A 24,875-nucleotide genomic window follows, 5' to 3' on the forward strand; every position below is an offset into this window, starting at 1 on the left:
ATTTGAAGGGGCCAGCGATTAGAGAGGCATGCATCAACTCTTACATGGAGAGGTAGAGAGAGACAGAGAGGGAGAGAGAAAAGATAAATATTCTGAAGGGATGACTTGGGCCTGCTGAGAGTTATTAAAGAAGGAGAAGACTGATAGTGAAGGGAAGATCAAGAGAAGGGGAGGAGATGTAAGAAAGAAGGGAGAGGGAGAGAGACTCGAGAGAGTGAATCGGGGCATGCTGATGAAGAGCACTAGTGAAAGGTTGAGAGCTTTATCCTCCTGCATTAGCTTCAACCTGAAAAGCCTGATCACTGCAGCGTCTTGATCTGGTAATGTGTCGACATGCCATTTTGGCATCTTATGACCTAATGACCTTAACACTGGTGATATGGTAGAATACCTGTGCCAAAAAGAACCAAACAAATGTTTAGAGAAAAAGAGAACACGTGTTTCTGACATGCCCTCATCGACTTTACTTTAATAAGTAATTTTGGGCTGTTTCTTTTGGTTGATTAATCATGAAATTTACACACAATGTAAAGGGCTACAGGCTTTTTCAAATTATGGTAAAAACTGAAAAATGGAGATACAAGGTTTTGTTTCAACAGCAGCGATATGTTGTATTTTGGATGCTGCTAAAACAGCACCAGACCAGCTTAGACCAGCATTTACTAGTCTGACAGTTAAACAGTTTTAACATAAAAAATAAAATGTCATACTTTTATAATATGAATTATTGGCTCCCAAGTGGCGCAACCATCTAAACATCTAAACCTATCATCAGGAGATCGCAAGCTCGATCCCTGGTGATGCTACAGCCATCTGTAGCCGGTAGTCCAAGAGAGCACAATTGGCCTCGCTCTCTCTGGGTGGGTAAGATGGCCCCCCTTCTTCCCCCTACACTCAATGGTATGCTAGTCCGCGCAAGCGTCTGTTAGCTGACGTAACAGAATTGGTGGTTGGCGCTTTCCTCCAGGCGCGTTCGGCTGTCCAATGGCATTGCGTGAGCGGTAGTTTGAAAAGAAGTGATGGCTGGTTTCACAGGTTTCGGAGGAAGCCTGTGTTAGTCTTCACCCTCCTAGCACTGATGGCATCATTTGTTTGGGGGAGTCCTAACTAGCTGGTGGGTGGAATTAAATTGGGGAGAAAAATTGTGTGATATGAATGATTTAATTATTCTTTTATTTTGCTGCTCTGCTAGGGGATTCGGCAAAGCACATGATATTGTGATTCTTGAAGATATTTTTAGGATACATGATCAAGGTTAATTTCCCATGAAGCATTTAATACATACAGTTTCTCTATATGTATTACATACCAGTCATATGTAATTTGCACACAGATTCGTGTTATACAGTACTGTATTTGGGTGTTGTACAAGCAAGTTATTAAATAATGGGAATAGTTTTTTTTTCATGAAGTAATGAGAAGTGAATCCTGAGGAATTTCTGCTACTGTAGTCTACATTTATTTTGAGTCAGTCATCTGCCTCTCAAAGGAGTCATGCAGACAGACTTCACCTGTGCTAATACAGTAAAGAAGCAGTCCTTAAAGTGGCTTTGAGGATTCCCCATGGGAAGATGGTGAGGGCAAGTTGACAAGGGCATGTTAAAAAGAGTAGTGAAATGAAGAGAGAAATCTCAACAGATTAAAACTAGAACAAACTCTGTCCACATTTGCTGGTTTCTCCACTATCAGCTTCCAGTGCTGTTTGTTAGCGTGTGTATGTGTGTGCACGTGCATGAATAGGTACAGATGATGTATCCATGAGCAAACACGAAAGGTTACAGAGGCCATGCGTTTGCCCACTTTTGTGTCTGAACTGTGAGTGTTTGCATGAGAACAAGAGCAAGCCCAGCCAATTATACATTAGCTACTGTTATGCAAGCGGTTTAAAGGCTGAGTGACATTAGTGACGAACGACTCAGATGTGTAAACAATAAAGCAGTGCGTTAGCAAGTGAGTGGGCAGATGAGTGAGGGGGTTAGCACCTCTCCATGTGACTGTAATAAACAGAGCATCTTGGCTACCGAGGTCTACAGATCACTCCACACACCTCCCAGCACAATGCTCCACTCACACCTACACACACCTGTGGGCTTTGGCTGGTACAAAACCACTCCAGCGTTATATAAGTCAGGCAGGTTGAGGCTCTTGGTGTTCATGTACTGCTCATTGGTCTTCAATATGTGCTGTGTCTCATCAGGCAAGCTGAACCTTTAATAGAGATGACAAATGGCACATTGATGAAAGGGCACATGGTTATCCAGTTCAGTGAATGCTTGATGTAATATAGGCCTTTCTGTGCGCTGGGGCACACTGGATTTTATAGAAGCCTGAACAGCACTTTTTGTGGAGTTAATTTCCTGTCAGAAGGAATCACATGTAAATGTAACACTGAATTTGTCATTTTATTAACTGCAAATCCATGGTCAGGTCTATGTATTGACTTGTAACACCAATGTCCTACACATGCTTTTCTTGTGATGTGTGTATCATTATTCATACCAGGTATGCGGGAAGTGAGGGTCCCGAGTTGGCTGCATCACCCCCAGATTCCAACTTTCACTAATTATAACAATAATAATAATAATAATTGTGAAGTTTAAAACATTTCTTTTTATTTTTATCAGAATCTGGAGTGGTTGTACACTGTTCAAGTGAATACTGTATTTTCATTACAGTGAGACCCTTTAGCCTCTGTTGGCCAAAGGTCTTTACAGAGTTATAGGCCAGTACTGACCCCCAAACAGCCTAATATTTTAAGTAAAATAAGTAACAATAATGTTTAATCAACTGTAAAATATCTCATTCTGTTGAATCTCAGTGTTTAACTCTGGGTGTGACACAATCAGTTACTGGAACAATATAAACAACCTGATTGGTCACCGCTGAACTCCTTTGTCCAGAATCAGAGAGTAGAGACAATGTGCATCAGCAGTTTAATGTGTCAATTGTATGTAAATATGTGTATATTGTCATCTCTGGCCTCGTGATAGCACTGACACATGCTGATGTAATGAGCAAAACAAAATAAAAAAATTAAATATTAAAAAGGCAAATCATTTTGCATGTCATCATCCATGTCACATACCTTAAACAGCCTTCCCACATCTATGATTTACACATTTAGTTCATACTTATGTGATTATATTAATGAAAAATAATTTGATATATTTCCATTCTGCTGGCAGAATGACCACTAGGAGGCCTGCAGAAGGAGACTACATTAATGCTTTGTGTTAAAAAGTAACACACAAAGTGGAGTGTCTTTAACTGGATGTGCTACAAGTTGTTTCCAACACCTCTTTGTTTTCTTCTGTCACCTGATGTGACGCCTAATGTTGATGGCATCTCTCTGTGCTCTACCTGCAGTGGCCCATCCTCAGGAACCCCACCACCCCCCAGAGAAGCTGGTCATCCAGTGCTACAAGTGTGGGGAGCCATGCAAAGGGGAGGTGCTGCGTGTCCAGTCCAGGCACTTCCACATCAAGTGCTTCACCTGCAAAGGTAAGAACGTCTGTTTAGGGGCTTCATAATTGGCTGATGAGATGCTGTGGCTGTTAGAGAGCACAGTGTTAAGGAAAACACAGAAGTGTGATGTATGAGGGTTCTCCCGGACAGGGAACATCAATCAAGGTTGCATGACAGCGAGGGGGTGAAGTGTTGTGAATGATAAAGACGTTGAGGTGTTATGAGTGAGTGGCTGGATAAATGAAGATGGACGTAATTTTCTCCTGTTCTGTTTTGAGTGCTTGAGGGTGAAGTTTTAATTTCCTTTCTTTGTAGCTCTCCTTTAGTCAAAAAGAAGGGGCACTGGAGTTGGGCAGTGTAAATTTCTAAACCTTATGGCCTGGTAAATGAAATCTTAAGTTAGTTTAGAGCTACACCACTCCCCCTCCTTTCAGCTGGAGTAACTTCATTAGGCTGGACGCTCACTCACATTCCACATTCATGTCCTGTACGCAGTGAACTCAAAACCTGGAGTTTGGATACACCATCTCGTTTTACCCGCGTAACATTTAGTCTGTTATCATTGAGAAGGAAACTGTTTATCATTGGGAATTTCGGTGAGTCCTGCCAATGTTAAAAAAAACTATGAGAATGATTTAGCAGTAGCATCAGCCAGTCACTTTGAATGAAAATTCTGTTTAGTATCATACTCTGTTATCGTCCTCTTCATTTATTTAGAGTGTACTTGGCTCCATGCTTGTCCTTATTCTCTATTCTTTCGTGAAGTGACCAGCTGAGCTTCTGGGTTGTATAAGAGAGTGTGAGATTTATTCCAAGTGTTATCTTGACAGGCACACAGTGCATTCCATCATTTCCTTCTGAGAACTCGAGGGAGAGCTAAATCATCATACAATCTATCCTCATTTTACTACATGACATCATTCAACGCTCTCCCTCATCACCAAATTCATTCTAGGAACTTCCAGTCACAAGAAAATGTAAATGTCCTGTTTATCACTAATTTATTTTGTGAAGCTGTGAAAGTTTTAGGGCCTGCTTTAATGTACACTTTCCTCTGTAGGAAGCATCTCCACAGAATCAGTTCCTGTCTATAAACATGGGGTATGAGTAGTGAGACCTGTAAATCACAGAGTTCAGGGATTATCGTCTCAGAGACATATACCGAGTGCTCTAAAGCTCTAAAGTTCTCTTAGTTTCCAATTCTTCCCTGACAGCAGAGTTAACTTGTAGTGCTATATAGCTGCTAATCACTGAAGCTTCTTTACTACATTTTTAAGAATGAATAATTAGCAGACATGGCACTAATATTGTAATAATGATATTGGGTGTTGGTTTTAGAAGCATAATTGTAGAGAATCCTGTAACAAAACACTCACGTTGTGTGCTGTCGTGTGGTTAAATGTGTATCAGCACTTGAAATCTTTGTCTGAACCCCAGTGGGACCTGACAGCTCATGCTGGGTTTGGTCAAGTTTGGACATAATTTTGCGAAGATGTGTCAAGAGATTTGTCATGTGACTCGAGTCGAGTTCAAATTGCACATTCTGGTTCTCACAGCCACCTCTCACTATTAACACATTTTACCCTTCATTTCCCCAGGTTATTAATTTTTCTCTACTGTCACTATCTTACGGTATTTTTAATAAGGCTGGATTCATACTCATGTTGTTGACGGAATTTAATCCACTGTCAGGCTCAAAGTTTTATTACTCTTCTATAACCTAAAAATAGCTCAACCAGTTTGCACTGACATCCCTGTAGTTACTGAATAAGATGCCCTAGTATGTCACAAGCCTGTGTTTTTAAGGGCTTAAAAAATAGAATTATTAAAAAATAGAATAATTAAAGAGGAGAAGGCTAACATTTTGCTATTACAGCACTACACAGCATGGGAAGAGCACTTTATGGAGAGGTTTTTTCTGGACTATGTTGTGCAAAAGCACTGCTTGATGAATACATTTGTTGAAGCAAGACTTAAAACTTGAATAACTCTTACTATATAATTATCATCAACATTTTATATTTATGTGTTCTAATGACACTGTTGTTGTCATTATGCAGTAATTTATGTGATGCTATCATTGGAAACTTGAGGCTTTATTTAGCACTTTTGGTGATAATGGGTTGGTTTGGTCATGCTTTAGGCAGAATTTTGTTGAACTTGGATCAGTTTCGGACTCAAACCTTGATGTGGTTCGGGTCGTGTTGGAATCAGGCAGGAAATTCTTGGACTAAGACCAAAGTTTCAATTTGAAGCCCTACTATATATTTGTGGGGTAGTAGAATAATTGATTAGTTTGAGTATGATATCCTAATTATTAATGTTTTCAAGTACTTCATTTAATGACAGCTGATTTTAAGACTTAGTACTTTTTTTAAAGAAAAAAATCAGGATTGGTGTCGGTATTGGCCCATACTCAAAGCTTCAAAATTGGTATCGATATCAGGAAGGATTACAGTAAGTAGTCTCATGCCATTTCTAAGAATTAACACAGATCTTTAGATGTGCACGGCCTGGCGCTCACACTTTATCACAGATGCCATCCCTGTGAACACTGGTGCTCATGATTTGAATACATTTCCCAGAGACCTTTGTAAATGAGAATCACCTTTCATACATTTTATGCTTTTGTGTCTTTTTGTGGTAGAATTAATACATATCTATCTCAGTGTACTACAACAAGCCCTGTGGGTTTTAGCTTGTAGGTGTGAGCAGTATGATGATATGTTATACAGTTGTGTGCAAATGTTTGTCCCTGGAAAACCTACAATATGAAAATAATAATTAGTGAAAATAAGTTAATACAGGTAACAGACTTAAATATGGCATTGTTCTGCAAATTGTGGTGTATGATGTGTGCTCATTTGAGTTTACAGATTAGGAAAACAATAACTTCTGCACAGGCCACATTTTTTTCAATATATTAATTTCAGCAAATTCACAGTAACTCTGCATTGAAGTGTGCAGAAATATGTTCCCTGTAGAGGATGTGTGAACTCATTTTCACATGAAAATCAGCAAAACTTTATATTGCAAGTTGATCAGGGATGCCCAAACTAGTGTATATTGTAGGTGTGACCAGTACTTCTGGAACACTGCATGTATCATATAAAATACACACACACACACACACACACACACACACATTTTCTAAGCCGCTTCTCCCTCAGGGTCACGGGGGGGTGCTGGAGCATATCCCAGCGGTCATCGGGAGGAATATAAAATACATATATAGACAAATAAAATAGAGCTTATAAACAGGAAAAAACAGAATATTAGATTTGCATAAACTGCATAGTATCCAAACCAATTGCTTTCCAGTTGTTGAAGTAAAAACATGTGCTCAAAGCTAGTACTGCATAGTTGTTTCTAAAATGTCCCTTTTTTGCTGGTGTGTTTGTCTGTTTGGTCACAAACCTCAGAAAAGCTAAATATTTTAACACATACTGTGTGTCATGTGAACTATACTGCTGTAATATTTTTGCCATGTCACTCTCCCTTATCAGCCTGGCATGCTGGTCAGAACATTTTCGACGACGACAGTGTACTGGTTTTGGTGATAAATTGTGTTTCTGACAGTTAAACAATGGCTTTGATGGTTTTGATCTTAATGTTAGTGTTAAATGTGCCAGTAACATCAGCATAGTCATAAGAAAGACATAACAGTTAGCCACAATCATGTAAAACACATCATATGACTTGGTTTAATCAAATACTGTAGTGTCCTCTGGAATGTATCCCATGAATTGAATTAGGCTAAGAGGTCACTCTTATTTCTGCTGGAGCTCAGAGCTAGCACCAGGGTCTCCGTCACATGATATCAACTGATGAGGGAGACTTACCATAGCCTGGCTTTTCAGTTCTCATTCACATACCTTTTGTAAAAAGAGTTTTTCATATCCCGTATTTACCTCAAATAAAGTATTTTTGACCTGGTCTGTTAATTTGATTTCTTTGCCACGAAGGCCAGGGATGTTTAAGATCTTACACTCAGTGCCACGTCTATTACGAATTATGTATCCATGTGGACTGAGACATATTCAGGAATCCTCAGTTTTTCTGAGATTGAATTGAGAGGGACAAAGAAATCTAAGACCACAAGTGAACATGTCTCAATATTGCATTCTATTCAATTTAATATAGTTTTTAATACAATTTATATAGTCAGTATAACAATTAGTTATAAGTAGCATCTTTAAAATATTTAAAGGAGTTTCAGAATTGCTTAGTATTTGGTATGTTCCTCTTTTGCTTTAACGACAGTGCAGCGTGCCCTTGAGCTGCCATGAACTGTTCGTGTTTGTGCAAAAGCCTTTGATGAGTAGATCAAATCCACCTGAGAGTTGCCTGAACATGAAGTTCAGTAGAAGAAGCATTCTTAGCAGCAGCAGTAGTTCTTAGCATATTCAGTATTTGCTTAAATATAAGAGTGGCTTTTCTGTGTTTTCAAAATGTTCAAAATTTTAAAACTTTGTGTTGTTTCTAGGTCTAAATGAAAAAAATCACAGATTTCTAGGTTTTATTTATTTGTAATGTTGTAGTGCATGTAGTAATATTAATATATAAGTTTTATTATGTGTAATAATCAGCAATGAGCTACCAGATATTTACTCCTAATAAATTTCTTGCACTTGAAGTAGAGATCAGCGGCTGTGGCCATTTGATTTGTAATATGAATATGTTCTCGGCAGCCCCTGTTCTCAATGCTGCACAATGAATTATTTATAGAAGCAGTAAGGAACGCCAGTGTGTCTTCTCATGGTAAATTACCGCAGTCCCCAAGAATGGCTAAAAGATGAGCAGTGCGGGGCTGGGCCTAATTAGGCCAGAGAACTTTAGTCTGCTTAAAATAAGTCTGTAATCTTTGTGCTCGTCCGTATGCGTAGCTCCATTCCTGGAAAGCAGGATGTAGGCAGAGGGGTTATGTAAGGTTTAATATAATTGCGTCTTTAAATACCTGGCTGGAGTGAGAGTGCAGTTACGGCCTGCCAGCACCTGAGTTTTGGCCATGCGGCTTCAGTATGTCTGTGATCGTAGCCAGCAGGCTGTGTTTTCTCTTTGCTGTCCCATTAACAACAGTAGCTTAGTCAGAGTAAGCTCATGCAGTGTGTGCCAAAAAGTAGGTATGGCCAATGGGACAGTATGTTTTCATTATCATGATCGATTTCAGACACTTTTTAAAAGTATATTGTGAACATTGGCAGTACTTACAGAACACTGAACACTGGCATGTATCAAAAAACAGATTTTAGTGCAATTATAGAGTAAACAAAATAACAGTAACCAGTATAAAAACTGCTTAAACTGCTTCACTTAAGTTGCTGATTAGATGCCAACTTATGATTCTGTTATTCTATTTGCTGAATTGGTAATAGTTCAGATTTTTTCCTCCTGTTTTTTTGGTGAGAGACGACAGGTGAATGGGGTAATTTTGGAAAACAAAAGGTATCACAGTGAAGCTTTGCCATTTTTACCAATATTTTTGCCAGTATTTTTATTTTTGTTTAGGAAGTTTTGCAAAAGTATTGCATATGCAAAAGAGATGTTATCTACAATGCACTGCATTGTAAAGCAGTGTCTCCTTCCTCAGTGTCTTTCCACAGTCATTCCCCCACCCAGCTTTGTGAATGCTGTGTCAGTCAGAGCGGCTGTGTGCTATTTTCGGCATTGTCTCCGGGAGCCGTTAAACCACAGTGCAGCTGGAAATAGCTTTGCTGATCCCCATTGGGACAGAGATCGGTGCCAGGGAGGGATCCATACACCTCTGCAGTGTATATATGTGTGTGTACACACACGTGTGTGCATGTGTGCGTACTGAAGGGGTGGTTTGTGCCATTGCATCAGGAATCACAGCCACTCAGCCACTGTGGATTTACTCTAACGAGGAGTGGCAGACCCCCGCATGGGGTCAAAAGTCACATGCCCTTAAACGTTATTTCAAGATGCCATTCCCAAAGCCTTTGCACAGTATGATGTCACAAGGCTTGAGATTAATTATTTAAGCTCAAAATTAATATAGCATGTCATCAGTGTTGTAATAAAATGTAATATAGAGGAATGTGTAGTAATCTAACAAGAAGTCCTTTTGAGTTGTTTGTACTAATCCATTTGTTATAAAATGTTTACACAATATAAAGGGCAGCTGGCATTTTCAAATGACAAGTTGTGAAATTTTCATATGACAGCAGTAATATTATCCCGGTTTGTTCAACCGTTTTACAATAGCCATAAACTCATTTCTGTTTTGGATGTCAGTTTTTGAACTGCACATTTCTCTCTTTAGTAATGCTGATAGAATATATCTCAATGGTCAAATGCATGAATGAAACTTTTCATTGTGTTTGTATACTCATTTTTTATTGTGGTAGTTGAATAAAAAGTGGCTATGAAGAAAGCTACTGTTGTGCTGCCCATTTTATCTCATCATGTCCATCTTTGTGCTGAGGTGTGAATTGTTTCCACAGCAGGGGGTTCTCACCCCTCCCCTTTAACCCCTCATTGCTCATTAGCAGCTGAATACAGAGCCACAACATATCCGAGTTAATGAATATGGCCATTAAAGACCTCACTGCTAGAGGTTAAAAAAACTTTTTTTCTTGGCATTAATATTTTAGAGCATTCCTGGGCTGATAAGCTTCCTGTTCTCATAGCTCTGGACTCATGATATCACGATTGGCTCCTCCCACTCCTCCACGTGCTTTCTTTGTTTTGATTCCAGTCCTGTCCACATGCATTTGTTGTGTTTATCTTCCCAGTTCGGCCCCCTTGTTTTCAGGCCCTGCCCCTGATTGTTCCCACCTGTGTTTCAACCTGTGTCCTGTTATCCCGTGTTAGCCCTTTTGTATTTAAGCCCTGTGTCTGCCCCTTGTGGTTGTTGGTCTTTGTTTGATTGTGCTGGATGAGCTGGATGTGTTTGATGTATGCTTGTTTGATGTGCTGTCCGTATGTGCTGATTGTGATTTATGTTTCATGTATTGATTGAAGTGTTTGGTGGTTGCTTTGGTTTTGTCATGTCTGGCCCTCATTCTCTCCGTGTTGGCTATTTGAACCTGGACTGTTTCGACCATGACCCTGGATTTGCTCAAAATAAATTCTCAGCACATGCATCTGCCTCATCGCTCCTTATCACACATGAGGAGCTGATGACACTTATGAAATTCATGTGCGCTGAACTGCAGGGTATAAGGTTCATGTTTTAGAGTGAATGAAAGTATGCTTTGTCAACAGGAAGCAGAGGCTACATTACTACATTGCTGTTATATCCAGGTGGACCTCAGTGTGAGTAACATGAGATTAATGCGTTCACAGTCTGTTGGCTAAGGGGTTCCTAAGTAGAGGTGGCACTGATGCACAAAGTCAGTATTGAGTTAATATAGAAAATCCTATTTGGTAACAAATGTAGCACGAAATGTCACAGGATTGCTTGTAGAACAGTAGGTAATGTGATAACAATAATCATGTGTATTAATGTTAACATAACAGCAAGAAGATAGCTAAACAATAAAATGCAAATACAATTAATTTAATGTGAATTGTCTAGTTTGCAAATATTTTCACTGTTATTTTCATTTTTTAATAAAAAAGACAATGTTGTTATGATGTGTATTTCTACACTATATGGCCATAAGTATATGGACTCCTGACCATCACACCTATATGACCTTGTAGGACACCCCATTTTAAAACCATGGATTTTAATATAGAGGAGTCCCACCACAGAAATTTTGTGAGCTAACTCCAAAGGTGACTTCCTTTGACAGTGCCAAAGACAGTATGATACATTCTGCAGCCAGTGTTTGTGGAGATTACATGGATATGTGCTTGATTTTGTACACGTATAAGCAATAGGTATGGCTGAAACATCTGAACTCAGTAGTTAGGAGTATCCACTACTTTTGACCATATAGTGTATGTACTGCTCAGTAGTCCTATCATGATTGTAAAATTTAAACTGACAGTGAATTGCAGATAAATCATTTGATTAAATTGCCTTTATTTACTTGCCTTTTTTTGTCTACTGAGTGCGACTATTGAAGTTCAAGCCTAAAAATGTCCAAGATGGCTGATTAGCTTTCTTACTTCCTATATTTAGTAGCTCCCAAACAAAGACAAACACAGTTCCAGCTCAAATAAACAAACATTACTCAACACTGCCCTCTAAAGGTGTTATACTAGTCAGAAGTTGTCAGATTTGTTGTTATCAGAAGACTCATGACATCACTCAACAAAAATGTTTTCTGGTTATATGTATTTACCTAAACTCAGTTAAAGAAGAAACACCCTGCTCACATTGCGTTTGTTACTTACAACTGGGAAAATGATTGCAGTCAGCTCAATTGTGATCAGCTCAAATGATTGCATTCAGGCGATCATGTAATAGCTGTGAGGCCTATTGCTATCTGTGACATGTATTTCTTCCTGTAGGGATATAAAGTGTTTGAGCAGTTTGAGAATGGTGCTTGATCTGAAGAGTTAACAGAAGCTCGTCCCGAAGCTCAAAGTGTTTGGATGAAGTAAAATGGGTTAGATTTATAGAAGGGGTTAGATTTATACTGGTGTCTACATACTCAGTGTAGTGTCAACATACTAAGCTTCAGTATTGGTATTGGAAAGTATCGGAAAGAATTTTGCCATCCCTGTCGGTAGAGGATAGCTGGATGCTTTGTGGCGGAGGAGGTGATGAAGGTGCTGTTTGTGGAAGGCCAGCTGATAAGCGTTCGCATTCTTTACAAAAATAGTTGAGTGGATTTTTCTGGCAGCTGTCACTGTCACAAACACTCACGCTAGCGCTCCTCCCTTTTTTGAAAATCTCCCTCCAAACACTCACACACGCACACACACACAGACACACACACACACACACAAACATACACACACCCACACACACACACATATCCACACATGACAGCTGTTAGTAGAAACAACTTCATACACACACACACACATGAGACTAATGCCCTCTGATATTTCTCCACCTCTCTTCAGTCTGACATATTGGGTCAGACTCTTGGAAAAGCGGTTAGGGCTAGTAGTATAATAAGCCATCTTAATTAATTTATAATTAAAAGGTTCCAATCACAAACTTTGTAATACATCGCCAGGTTGCCATGGATGCCTGTGACAAATATGTGTGGTGAACTTTTACGATAGTTGCTCTAGAAGTTGCCTTTAATATGCAAGTGCTGAAAGCCTGTAATCCTGTGGTTTCAAAGAGGCGGTAGGGAGGAGCACTCTTCATGGGTCTAGCCAGGGGTCACCCTGAGGTTCTGCACTAACCAGCCATGTGTTATGGCTATTCCCAAGCCCTGAATAGACCTTCTTCCTTATCACCCCGGACCCTCCTACAGAAGACATATATCAGTTATACAGTGTATGGTCCCACTCAACTCTGCAGTGTACTCCATATTAAATCCCATAGTCTAACTGCATTGTCTTAAACCCCAGAATGTACACAGCAATGTACTTAATCTGTGTGGCCTGTCACACCACATCTGCCATCAAAACTAGACAAATTCTCAGCTTTAATAATGTCTTAGTGAATGTTTGGCCCATGTTTGTGAATTCTACACAGTAGGCTGGAGTCTGTTAGCATTGCTGTGAGGCTAACAGCCCCCTCAGTCAGAGGAGACCCATCGAGACTAATCAAGTTGGACAGGCCTATCATGCTGTTGCGTTGCATTGTGGTGATGATGATGTTGCTAGCTCCACATGGATAATGAGGAGAGTTTGGAAGCTAAGGTGCATGCCAAGAGCTCTTTCCTGCCAAGGGCCTTATTTAGGCTTCATTTTGTCTGCTTCACTGGTTGACCACAAAGAATGAGAAAGTGCATCAGGATAAAACAGTATTATAGTTAAGAGCTCTGCATTTACACTTCTTTTGGGCGAGTGGTTTCACAGCTGCAGGTTTAGTTTCAAATGAGAGGAGGCATGCAAGGCTGTTTCACATGGCATGCAGTTGGACTTATTGTGTGGATCATTATAGTATATATGGAGCAATTACAAACAAAGCCTTTTTCACATAGTCACACATGCCTATGTCATTGTGCTCTGGATGTCAGGCTGACGTCCACTCCAGGGGTGGACAATATAGTAATATGTTGTTGCTGTTGTGATAATAATACTATGCTGCACTTTTACGAGTGTATCATGGCATCTTCAGCACTTCTAGATCACTGAACGGCTGCATGCATCCAGCTGCATAACCTGCATAGTAACAAGTAGCTGATTGGATGTCAGCCCATTATTCTATATGTTATTGCATTTACTGATTTATATATTTGTTTTCCCTACAAATCCTTCTCAAATGGTTTATTTAGTTTAAGTAGTTCACATTGTGTTACTCTTTCACTTCAATGTTTTACTTATGTTGTCCACTGCAACTTGTCCACAAGCCTCAAAGTAAAATATTGTGATATTTTTATGACCACAATGCATAAATATCAAAATGTCATAGATTTTACTGTATCGTTCAACTCAGTTCACACAGAGGTGCAGGAGAAGAAGGACAGATGGAGTGCAGCGGAGCTAAGGGAATTACCAGCATTCTGGGGAAAGCCAGTGAAATATTAATGAAGTGAATGAAAGCTTGTATAACATTCAGCAAATGAGCAGCAAGAGACACATCACTGCACTAACTGAGAGCCGGGAGGACACAGAGAGAGGTAGCAGAACACAAAGCTGCTATGCGACTGCCCCATTGTTCTAGTTTCTGTCCTCCAGTGCTAATGAATCATTCACTTTCTCTCTGACGGGAGTTCCTGCCAGCACAGTGTGGTAGTGAATGTTACACTGTGATGGTCTCTGATTGCTGAGCGAGATGACAGACTGAAGTGACCCTGAAGTGAGAGAGAACCTTCGAGCTGAACACAGGAGCACTGTCACACTTCCATCACCATCCTCTCTGAGTGACTGCCTAGGCCTCCGTCTCGCTCTCTGTAATTGCGCTCCTGATTCTGTGAGAAGAAACAAAGAGCTTTGTGGAGCTCTGAGAGCCGTGTGGTTGAGTCGTCTGTGTAGGATTTGTTTGTGCGTTATTTTGTGTATTGTTATGAGTTTGATGTTGTGAGGGTGTAAAGGCATCAGTGCATTTTAATTATAAATCAGTCTAGAGGTGAGGATTCAGCTGTAGTGATTTTGGACTCACTTATACTTCATTATAAATATATTTGATAACATTTGCATAAACATTGGATCACATGTTTATAAAGCAATACTTGAATATTCATGAACTTTATGAATTATGAACAGTTTATGAAAGGAAACAAACAGCGTTTGTGATCATTTTCATTTTCATTAAGAGGATTTGATTTTGACACTTCATTGTAGGCCTCTTTAATCTTTGATATTTTGTTACAACTGGCCAATTTTCTCTTGCAGCTAAAATGTGAAAATACTATTTATTTTTAAATATTTGAATACAAGGATTTTCAGTGGCTGAAATTTTGTTGCATCCATAGTTTTGAGGTCAGAGATTTACACCCTTAGTTTTGGGATATTTTGCTGGTCCATATGAGGAAAAATGTTGATAACATGTTAATAATACAATATTTACACCAGTATGTTTGTGTGTGCGTGTCCTGGTTAAGGGGCTTGACATTTCTTGCACTGTAGCTGTGGCGCTGTGCGCGGCTGCTGAAGGTTACTCAGACGCCAGCCAGAGAGCCACTTACACAACCAATCCACTGCTGCTAATGACGACCGTTGCCACGGCCACCTGCTTGTCACATTTTGTCTGTCGCCATGGCAATCTCCTCGCAAATAATAGTGAGGTTGTCAAACGAAGACAGCCGTTCAGAGAGAGGATCTGAGCTGCTGGGGTCGGGAGTGGGGTTAGAAGAACAGTTCTCCCTGAAAGCATAACTTAGAATAACACAGTTTTAACTACAAAGTGCTGCCCAGTAATGTCAATGAAGCATTTGAGCTGCATTATCAATCAAGATCTACCCTGTTCTGGCCACAGATTGAGATTCTGGCCAAAAGTACTGCCTCGCTCCATTACCCCCAGTTCCTGTTACAGATGCATTCCTTTGCATTATTATGTGTGCTATTAAAGTAAATTATGCATTTAGCCCTTCAGGGTTTTTGCCTAGAGTGGTTGGCGTGCAGCAGCCAACACCAAGTCAAAGTTACGGTCCCATTTATTTAACCTTTCAGCCTGTTTTTGTAGGGAGTGAGCTGTGTCCCTCTTGGGACATCATCATTCAACATGCAGAATAAAAAAATACAACCATGGATCCCCCTACACTGAACTACACACATCCTCAAAGCTCACCACATTTACAGCGTGGCGCTAGAGGAAGGGTATTTATAAATGTTCTTACTCCAGCGAAATTCTGTGAAAATCCAAAGAGTGGGTGTGGGGTTGAAGATCAAGAAATGGACGAGTGAATATTGAATGGCCCTTAATAAGCGAGACGATATCTATTTCTCTGGCCTGCCAAAGAACTATCACACACACCTCACCTGTGAACACCACCACATACATACAGGCTAGCCTGAAGGACACAGGCCTACCAGCTCACCACCCAGACATATATCTGAATTTCTGTGAATTTTAAAGCTGCACTGTGTAAATTTGGGAAATTTAGAGATTTAGAGACCTCTCTGCTAGAAACGTGTAGTTGCATGCAACACTGGAAAAAACACTCTTTACTTGAACTTAATTGAATGGAATTAATTGAAAGCATTTCCACATAATTAAAAGGCATTTTTATTGATACAGCATAATCTACCTAAATTTGATTAAACTTAATCTCCTATTACATTTCCAACTCCACTCCTTAAAGGTTGTTAAATTAGATTTACTGGTGTTGATTTAACTTATGTTGGTCCAACGTATTTTACTAAAGTTGCTTTCAAAGTGATCGATGTCTAGTCAGTTTAGAACCACAAACCACACTGCACAACACCAACACTGAAGGATCCAAAAAGCATACTGTATGAAAGAGAAGATACATATATCATGGAGAGTGAAAGCCCGTTTTGTCTTTATTTTCATTTTATTAAGAGACTGGCATCAGGTGTTTCACTTAAAAAAGTCATCTGCTTTTGTTTAAAAGGGTTTTATTTTGCAATAAACACAGACTTAACTTTTAGAAGTTGCTGTTATCTGTACTGATAGGAATAGCATGGTGTAATGAGAGTTATTTCTGACTCATAGGTCATTGAGAAGTTCTGTGGAAAGTGATGAAAGTAATTGTCTGCATAGTTTGATAGAAAGAAAAACCTTTACAAAAAAAAACATTTTTGCCATGTGTTTTGTTGTTTGTTGAAGTAAAAAAATAGAAGAAAGCTAAAATAAAATAACTCTCAACTTAATGGAACGCTTTTGTGTGTGTGTGTTTTCAGTGTGTGGCTGTGACCTGGCACAAGGGGGATTCTTCATGAAGAATGGAGAGTATTTATGCACGCTGGACTATCAGAGAATGCACGGGACACGTTGTAATGGCTGCGGGGATTTTGTGGAAGGAGAAGTAGTGACGGCCCTGGGCAAGACCTACCACCCTTCATGCTTCGTCTGCACCATCTGCAAGTCAGTAGCACTGACATATAAACACACATACATGTACAAACAGATGGACACTCAAGCACACAAGCTTTTTCTTGTTAACAGTATCAGATTTACAGTGTGTGCACGTATACAAACATACACTCACCTGCTCATTCACACCTACACTTTCCTATAGACACATATGCAACACTGGCAAACTGTGCAAAGGATCATAAAATCTGATACACATCAAATGTTTCACTTCGACAGGAGTAGTCATTCAGCCAAGATATGGTTGCTTATTTAGTGTAGAACAGGACCCGCAAGGTTAACACAAGAGGTAAGAGTCACCCAAATCTTTTCTGTAAATACATCCCCAACATTTCTCCTAAACCCCTTCCAGATCTTCATTAAGGTTGTGCAATATTGTCAGTGTGGTATAGGACATAGTGTAACAGTGAATTATAAACATAAACAGCAAAACACAATGGGCAGCCCCAACAGGTGTTGTGCCTAATTCTGACTTCCTTTTATGTGGCATATAGATGCTACAGTCCATTCACGAATTCAGTGGTTTCCTAAACCATATTGACAGGTCTATGTGGGCTTAATGAAGAGCAGGATGCAGATTTATGAATTTGGGAAAAATATTTTGGTGACTGCTGACTTCTAGTAACGTTAGCTTCATAGTTTCTGCACTAAACTAAAGGAGCTAAATTTGGATACCAGGATGTCTCAACTGATTATGTACATTTGATTCCATATTTAGTGTCTTAAGTTACACTCCATTATATAAGTTATACTCCGAACTGCAAGCACAGACTCTCTATATAACAAAAAACAGTTAGATCTTAGAACTCAGGAGTCAGTTCAGGAGTTAAATAATAAAGTCACTCTGAGACCTCCAACAGTGAGATCACAGCGAGATAGTTTAGGTGTTTTCGTATTGCCTTTTCAGTGATTGGCATTAAATTACAGCATGTGTTTGACAGTTTGTTGTGTTTAACCTCAGCTCTGTCTGTGTTGATCCAGACGACCGTTTCCTGCTGGAGACCGCGTCACCTTCAATGGAAAGGACTGTCTTTGCCAACGCTGCGTCCAGCCAATGTCCCCCCCTCCAAAAGACATCAGCGCTTCCAGTAGTGAGTCATTATGTGTGTGTTTGTGTGTGAATGTGTTAGCCTGTGCTCAGTGCACTACACTAGAAAGGAGTGTTCTTCCAGTGATTCTGTTATTCTCCATAAAAAAAAACTAAAGTTCTATAGGCCAGTAATTTAGACAGATATTTGGCCTCATCTGAAGCCCTATTTGAGCTGTTTTCATTTCACCTTGAAATTACTATGATTTAAGTGATTTCTGATGAGATTTTAATCTAGTGCAAATCTGCATCTGTTTATAGTTTTTAAAAGTTTGGCAGTAATAATTCCAGAGTGAATTATCTTCTGTAATTGGCTGAATTACCAGAGCGCCCCTAGTAATAGCAGTATTTTTCAAAATGACACCACGGTTATGTAGTAACAAAGCCTACTTACAGGCATAACCATGCACTGTGTTTTTATTGTTATTGAGTGTTGTGTCCATTGTGAAGCGCTGAAAATGACATTGACTATGCTGACCTGACATATTGATCTGGGCTATCTGTGGGATCCTGCGTACAAATTACACATTAGGATACAGCTTGAAGCACTTTGAGCTATAAAGATAAAAATGAAATAAAATTTACAAATTAGAAATGACATAACTGAACCTTTTTTGGTAAAATGAGTCCACCTCCTGTAGTTCTTATGCTAATGTGTTGCAAATGTTGTTCACAGACCACTAAATCAGAAATAACTTTTTCTGTGGAGAAGAATTTTAAAAGCTGGTGAGAAATTCAGTAAACCAAAAAGATGGTTTACAATAGTTTTGTGACGTCTTAATAAGGTTGTAATCAGGTTTCAAACCCTCCTTCAGCTTCCTGCGGTGTTATTCGAGCTGACTGTGGTTCGGCTCCTGTGCTGTCAACCAAAGAACAGCTCTCTCTCTCACTAGCTCACTCTCTCTCTCAATCTCACCCACTCAGAGGAAGTTCCTCATCCTTCTGCGGTAGATTAGAGGCTTCACAGGGTAATTCAAGATGCAGGGCCCCAGGAACTAAGCAGAGGAGAGAGAGCGAGAGAGAGAATTACACGGCCAACGAATAGAACTTCTTTTTTCCCTCAGATTTCCGCATACCAGTCCTGTCTCTTTCACTAACATTCTCCGGCCATTCGGCTCCGGGTGTTCTCTAAATTGAGTTGTGCAGATTTAGTTGTCCATGATTATTTAAATGGTGTGAAGTCTTTTTTTTCACATGCCTGACATTATTGTTTACTTTTACTCAAGTCCTCATTCATGCATCCAAATTCCATTAAGATTCTTGGATTTCGACAGTCATTTATTATGTTGCAGAGGTTCGATGAGAAACAGCCAAGCAGATTTCAAGTAGTCTTAAGCTATGAACCAACAGCTGATGAACAAATGCACCGGTAATTAAAGAACGAGAGAAATGACATGGTGCTATTATCATAATATAACATAATCATAATGTTTATTTATTGAGGATTGTACCTGCATCAGAAACAGAGCGAGCTCCACTGTCTACGCTCAGAAACACACACATACACATGCCTTTGTTCTGAAGTGCACCTGTGAATGATTCTTTGTGTCATGCTTGGCTGATAATTTGTCATTCAAGGGGCAGCAGAGTGCTTGGTCACTGATGAAATTCTTTAGTCCTGATAAGCGCTTTGTTTTGGAAGGCACTTATGAACTGCATGGCTGCTGGTGGCCTTGTAGATTTTGCAAACTCTGCAGAGTTCTTATAGCTTTTATAGCCTTTTTATAGACTTCTAAAACACACAGTTCTGAGAGTACAGAGCCGTTGATATGCCTCCTGACAGCAGGAGAGAACAGGTCTCCTTGAAAGTTATTGCTCTCTCTATCTCTCTCACTTTCTTTCTCTCTAAATATATATACACTATCATTCAAAAATTTGGAGTCACTGCATTCAAAACAATTGTTTAAGACATGTATGTACAAAACACACTTTATGTATAATATGATTCCATTATGTTGGTCCTGTGCAACTACAGGTTTGAAATAATTAGTATTAATATAGTTTAGACGTGCCGTGTTGATGACTGGACAAGTCAGTGATTAGAAAACAGCAGAGAAGCTGTATAGCACCAATAATACACATCCAGAATGACTTACATTTTAAAAGTGATGATCAAATGTTGAGGCAGATAACTTGACAAATAGAGTATTTTGTATTGTGTTGCACTGAACCCTGCCAGCCTTCATTATGCAGGGTCATGCTCAACAGTGGTTTGCAGGATGTAGAAAGATATAAAAATAATTCAAATGATAAAATCATCAATTTAGAATGTAAAAGTTATGGAAATGGCAGTGTCCAGTAGCAGTCTGTTCATTTACTCATATCGTATGCATTGCAGATTTTAGTTCTATTAATGCATTCTGTAGAAAAAACAGAGATTGTGTTCTTATATTGTATTTTTTCTAGAAGTTGTTCGGATACACACATTCTGAGAACGCTCCAGGCACTAGACTTCAACATGTAATGCTGTGTGAAGAAAGAAGTACTGACTGCAGCAGAAAAATAACTGTGCAGTTTTACACATAAAGCCAAAGGGATAAAAAATGGACTATGTTATAGTCTGTCAAAAATATGCAAAATTGCAGGCTACATTGTATAAGTTACTATTGTATATAAAATGACAGAATTCATTAATGAGTCATTCCACCAGATTAGCGACAAATGGACATGCAAATTTGACATTTCTTTAATTTCAAGAAATCACAGGGTGTTTTTCCCCCAGTTTAAATTGCATATTGCTCTTACCCAAAAGCATTTTCCTACCTCAGTAACCTTTGTCATATTTTTGTGAAAAATAACAATGAGTATTACAACCCCATTACACTGAGCTTGTGATGGAGAGGAATGTGACAGGGTTGGAATATTTCAGGCTAGCCTGGGTGCCTGCTGTCTGTTAGTCTACTTTGTGTAACAGGGTGGGCATGCTATGCTTGCTGGACCCCTGGAGAAAATAACAAATGATCAATGTTGAATAAATGAAAACCTACCAGCTTTTGATGTTGTCTCTTCTGAAGATTTAAGTAATGTCCGTTTTCCTCAACTTGTCATTTAATATGGCAGTGCATTATTTTTATGGCTTAATATTTTGGTCCGATGGAGTTGAAAGCAAAACAGACACAGATAAGTTATTCAATTTACCGAAAAGTAATGGTTTATATTGCATTTATTAATGTACTGTTAAAGAGTAAACAGGCTGTCGTATGCAGACTTATTTTCTTCTTAGTGAAAATAAGTTAATTAATCCCCTACAGGGAATAGACTTAAATATGACTTTTTAGCACAATTTCTATTTATTTTTCTATAACATATTGGGGGAAAAATGTACATAAAATGTGTCGTAATTTTTTGTTGTTGTCTTAATGTCTCTTGTTGTTGTTGTGGTTCTTTTACAGTAATCGTGCAAAAAATTGCAGAATTGTGTTCTCTCTAGACAAAGTTATTTTCACTCAGAAAACCAACATAACTTGTCATTTGACCAGAGGCACCCAAACTTTTGTAAATGACTCTATATACTTACAATAATTTTAAAAATCACACTGTATGGCTAATATGTAATATATTACAGACACTAGAAGTGGGTATATGTGAGTGCATCAGAGGAGGGCAGATGAAGGCGGATGAAGGTAGTAAGGGTTTAAAGAGGAGTAAAATGCCCCTTCATTTTGCTCCACCATCACTCTTTGGCATTGTCTGTGTGCCTCAGCTCTCCTCCGCTCCAGCCTTTTAAAAAGGGTTTTGGGATCTCAGCCAACGGATGTAAATATAAGATGACAATCCTGAGCTATTTTTAGAGCCCAACCTTTACACACATTAAGCATGCACACTTAATTCCACCATATTGCTCATGACAAAGGCTGCTTTTCTGAACAGAAAGATGCTAATGCTCATGCTTTAGAAAAAGCAGCCCCTGGTAGTATGAACAAGAGGGTTAGTCAGCCCAGCTCTCAGGCAAATTAATGATGATTCACCAATGAACCTAATGGCACATTTCCAGGCAGAGCATTACCAACCTGCAGATAAATAGGCTTTATTGTATCTGGAGCTGTTGCTCTGTAACATGTAGTGAAGTAGTGAGTCATTGAGTCAGGTGTGGTGTGATCCCCCCGGTTGTTGGGTTTATGTAATCTCGCATCTCCACCTAGTGGCTAGAATGGATCTTTGAAGATGTGTTTATCACGTGTAGGCATGAGTGCGTATTGAAATACTGAGATGACCACTGAGAGTGAGCACTGGGTTTTCTCTACAAATATATGCTTTGTTTGTAATTAGAACCATACGTGTCATCTTCTGCAGTACAGGCTGACCTCTGTCTGTGTATGTTTACTGTGCAGACTGTGCAGGCTGTGGCAGGGATATAAAGAATGGACAGGCTCTGCTGGCCTTGGACAGACAGTGGCATCTCGGCTGCTTCAAATGCAAAGCCTGCGGCAAAGTGCTGAGTGGAGAGTACATCAGCAAGTGAGTTCAGCTTAAATCTCTCTCTCTTCATCTCTCAGTGTATGTAATTATCCTTCAGTTCATAAGCTTTTCTCAGACATTGCTCAAAGATGCACCTATGTATTTTGCTAGATGTGCATTTTGCAGAGTGCAGATTAGTTTTTTTCACGTTTATGAAAAGTGTTGGTACTGTATTTTTAAATGTTAGGGTGCTTTTTAACATCTGGCCAATGACAACAGATGAAAATAAGCCTTTTTGGCTATTCTGGCTCATTTTCTGTTGATACTGATACTATTAATAGGGACTGTCCTTGACAAAAAAAGCAGCAGTTCAAAAGATAACTAGTATATCACCATTACAAGTTTAAAAACGGCAGTGTCAAAACACAAGAATTTTAATTAATGTTTTTAATTAATGTTGTCTTAACAAGTTTTAATTAGGAACCTTAGACCTAATTATATAGAACTTGTGAACTGGCAGTCCAGCACACTATATTCAGTGTAAAAATGTGCTGTATTCTTTGACAACAGAAGGCCTTGATCTTAATTTTATATAAATAATCACAATTAAATCATAATCACAAATAATTGGAAACTCAAAAATTGCAAAAATTCACCCATACCAATATTTAATAGGTGCTGTTGTTGTCTTTGTGAGATCCTTTGAGTCTAAAATAAAACACTAAATTATTTAACATCAAAGCATTCCAGCTGAACCAACAAAACAGAATGGAATAATAACCCAGTAAATGAATTAGTAAGTAAATGTAAATGATTAAAATATAATGGCAGATTACTTTTCTCAGAAACGGGAGTCTAAGTATTAAAATATTTAACCTCTCAGAGAAATACTAACCAAAATTTTAATTCAATGTCTGTAAAAGGAACTAGTTACTATCCAACACAGATCTCAGACAGTAAATGTGCCCACTTTCTCTTTCTCAGGGATGGAGCTCCATACTGTGAGAGGGACTATCAGATCCACTTTGGGGTGCAGTGCGAGGCCTGCCAACAGTTTATAACAGGGAAAGTTCTGGAGGTGAGTGACCTGCCTGTCAGTGTCCTACAGGCCAGTAAACACTGGAGAGGAAAAAAGCTGAGTGTTGAGCGGTCAAATCCCAGGACTGACTGTGCATACCTGATTGTGCGCTTGGACAGGACATGAAACTCCCCACTCCTCTGCTGTGTTGCTCCCTCACTGAGTATATTTTCCCTTGTAGGATCAGTGATGTACATCAAAGTACAACTCCAGACAAAATAGATTTACCACTATTTTACCATTACCAACATTACACAGGAAAAAAACAAAAGCCGTTTAGGTTCACTGGTCGCTTGGATAGTAAATAAAATGGCTACATTTGGGTTGCAGACATCATGACCCTTTGTTCCTCTAACCACCACTATAAAGAAATCAGATCTGTAAGTTTCTCTATAATACCTCATTCATTGTGCCACTCTGAAAGACTTTGTGTTCACCTTCGGGACTGAATTAAGCAGAAATTTTGAAGAATTAGTGCGATTCTCTTTTTATTTATTCCTGGCCTATGAGGTGTTGTGTTTACTGTGGTGTTTGTGGTTTTCTTCACATCGCACTCAGTTGTTGTAATTGCACTGGTACTGAACATCCGCAGCTGGATGCATACACACAAACACAAAGCACGGCATAGCACAACACATGCACTGATGTTATGGTCATCACCCAGCACCCTGTTTGACATAGCTGCACTGCTCTTTCTGAAGCACTCTGAGCTCTCACGACCTCAGCATTGGCCCTTAGAGAAAAGAGCACAGAACAAGCGGCAGAGCTGCTGGCCACATGCCAAAGACCCACCCTACAACTTTGAGGCTGGGGCCTTCTGATAGGCCAAAAGACATTAGGGAGCAGGAAGGGGAGGGGGAGATGGATGCAGAGTTAGAGAGTTCTCAGGAAAAAGTCTGAGAGACAGATTGAGGCACTTGGGTGGATAGAGAGAGTGAAGTAGAAGAAGAAGTGTAGAACTGTGTTCGGTACATCGCAAGGCTGGGAGTCCGTACAAGCAGCCTGCCCAAGGTAAGAATGCCAGATCAAACTCTATCAGTCTGCACAAGGATGCATTAGGCTTGGTTACATAGAACCATATCTGTTTTCTGATATAGGTATTTTTTAATATTTTGGACATTCAAGGATGCTGAAAAGATCCAAATATGGTCAGTTCAGTTCAATGTTAGTCAACATATGGCAACACTAGGTGATGGAAGTATGTGAAAATGGTTGGAAGGTGCATTGTCTCAGGGTCTGAATATCAGTTGTGAACCCATGCGAAAACACAATATTTTGAAAATAGAGATGGCACCTTTATCATGCTG

At 39.4% G+C, this 24,875-nt stretch overlaps 1 protein-coding gene across 48 annotated transcripts in view; it reads left to right on the forward strand.

Moving 5' to 3' along the window:
* ablim1b (actin binding LIM protein 1b) overlaps positions 1 to 24,875 on the forward strand; it is a 100,470-nt gene that overhangs the window by 43,719 nt on the left and 31,876 nt on the right. For all 48 annotated transcript variants that reach the window (XM_017695988.2, XM_017695990.2, XM_037544029.1 and 45 more), the window contains 5 exons: positions 3,367 to 3,501; positions 16,813 to 16,996; positions 17,987 to 18,096; positions 22,424 to 22,550; positions 23,475 to 23,568. In XM_017695988.2, the coding sequence (XP_017551477.1) occupies positions 3,367 to 3,501; positions 16,813 to 16,996; positions 17,987 to 18,096; positions 22,424 to 22,550; positions 23,475 to 23,568 (650 nt within the window). The remainder of the gene's footprint in view (positions 1 to 3,366; positions 3,502 to 16,812; positions 16,997 to 17,986; positions 18,097 to 22,423; positions 22,551 to 23,474; positions 23,569 to 24,875) is intronic.

Source organism: Pygocentrus nattereri, chromosome 13, assembly GCF_015220715.1.
Source record: "Pygocentrus nattereri isolate fPygNat1 chromosome 13, fPygNat1.pri, whole genome shotgun sequence".
NCBI classification, from domain to species: domain Eukaryota; kingdom Metazoa; phylum Chordata; class Actinopteri; order Characiformes; family Serrasalmidae; genus Pygocentrus; species Pygocentrus nattereri.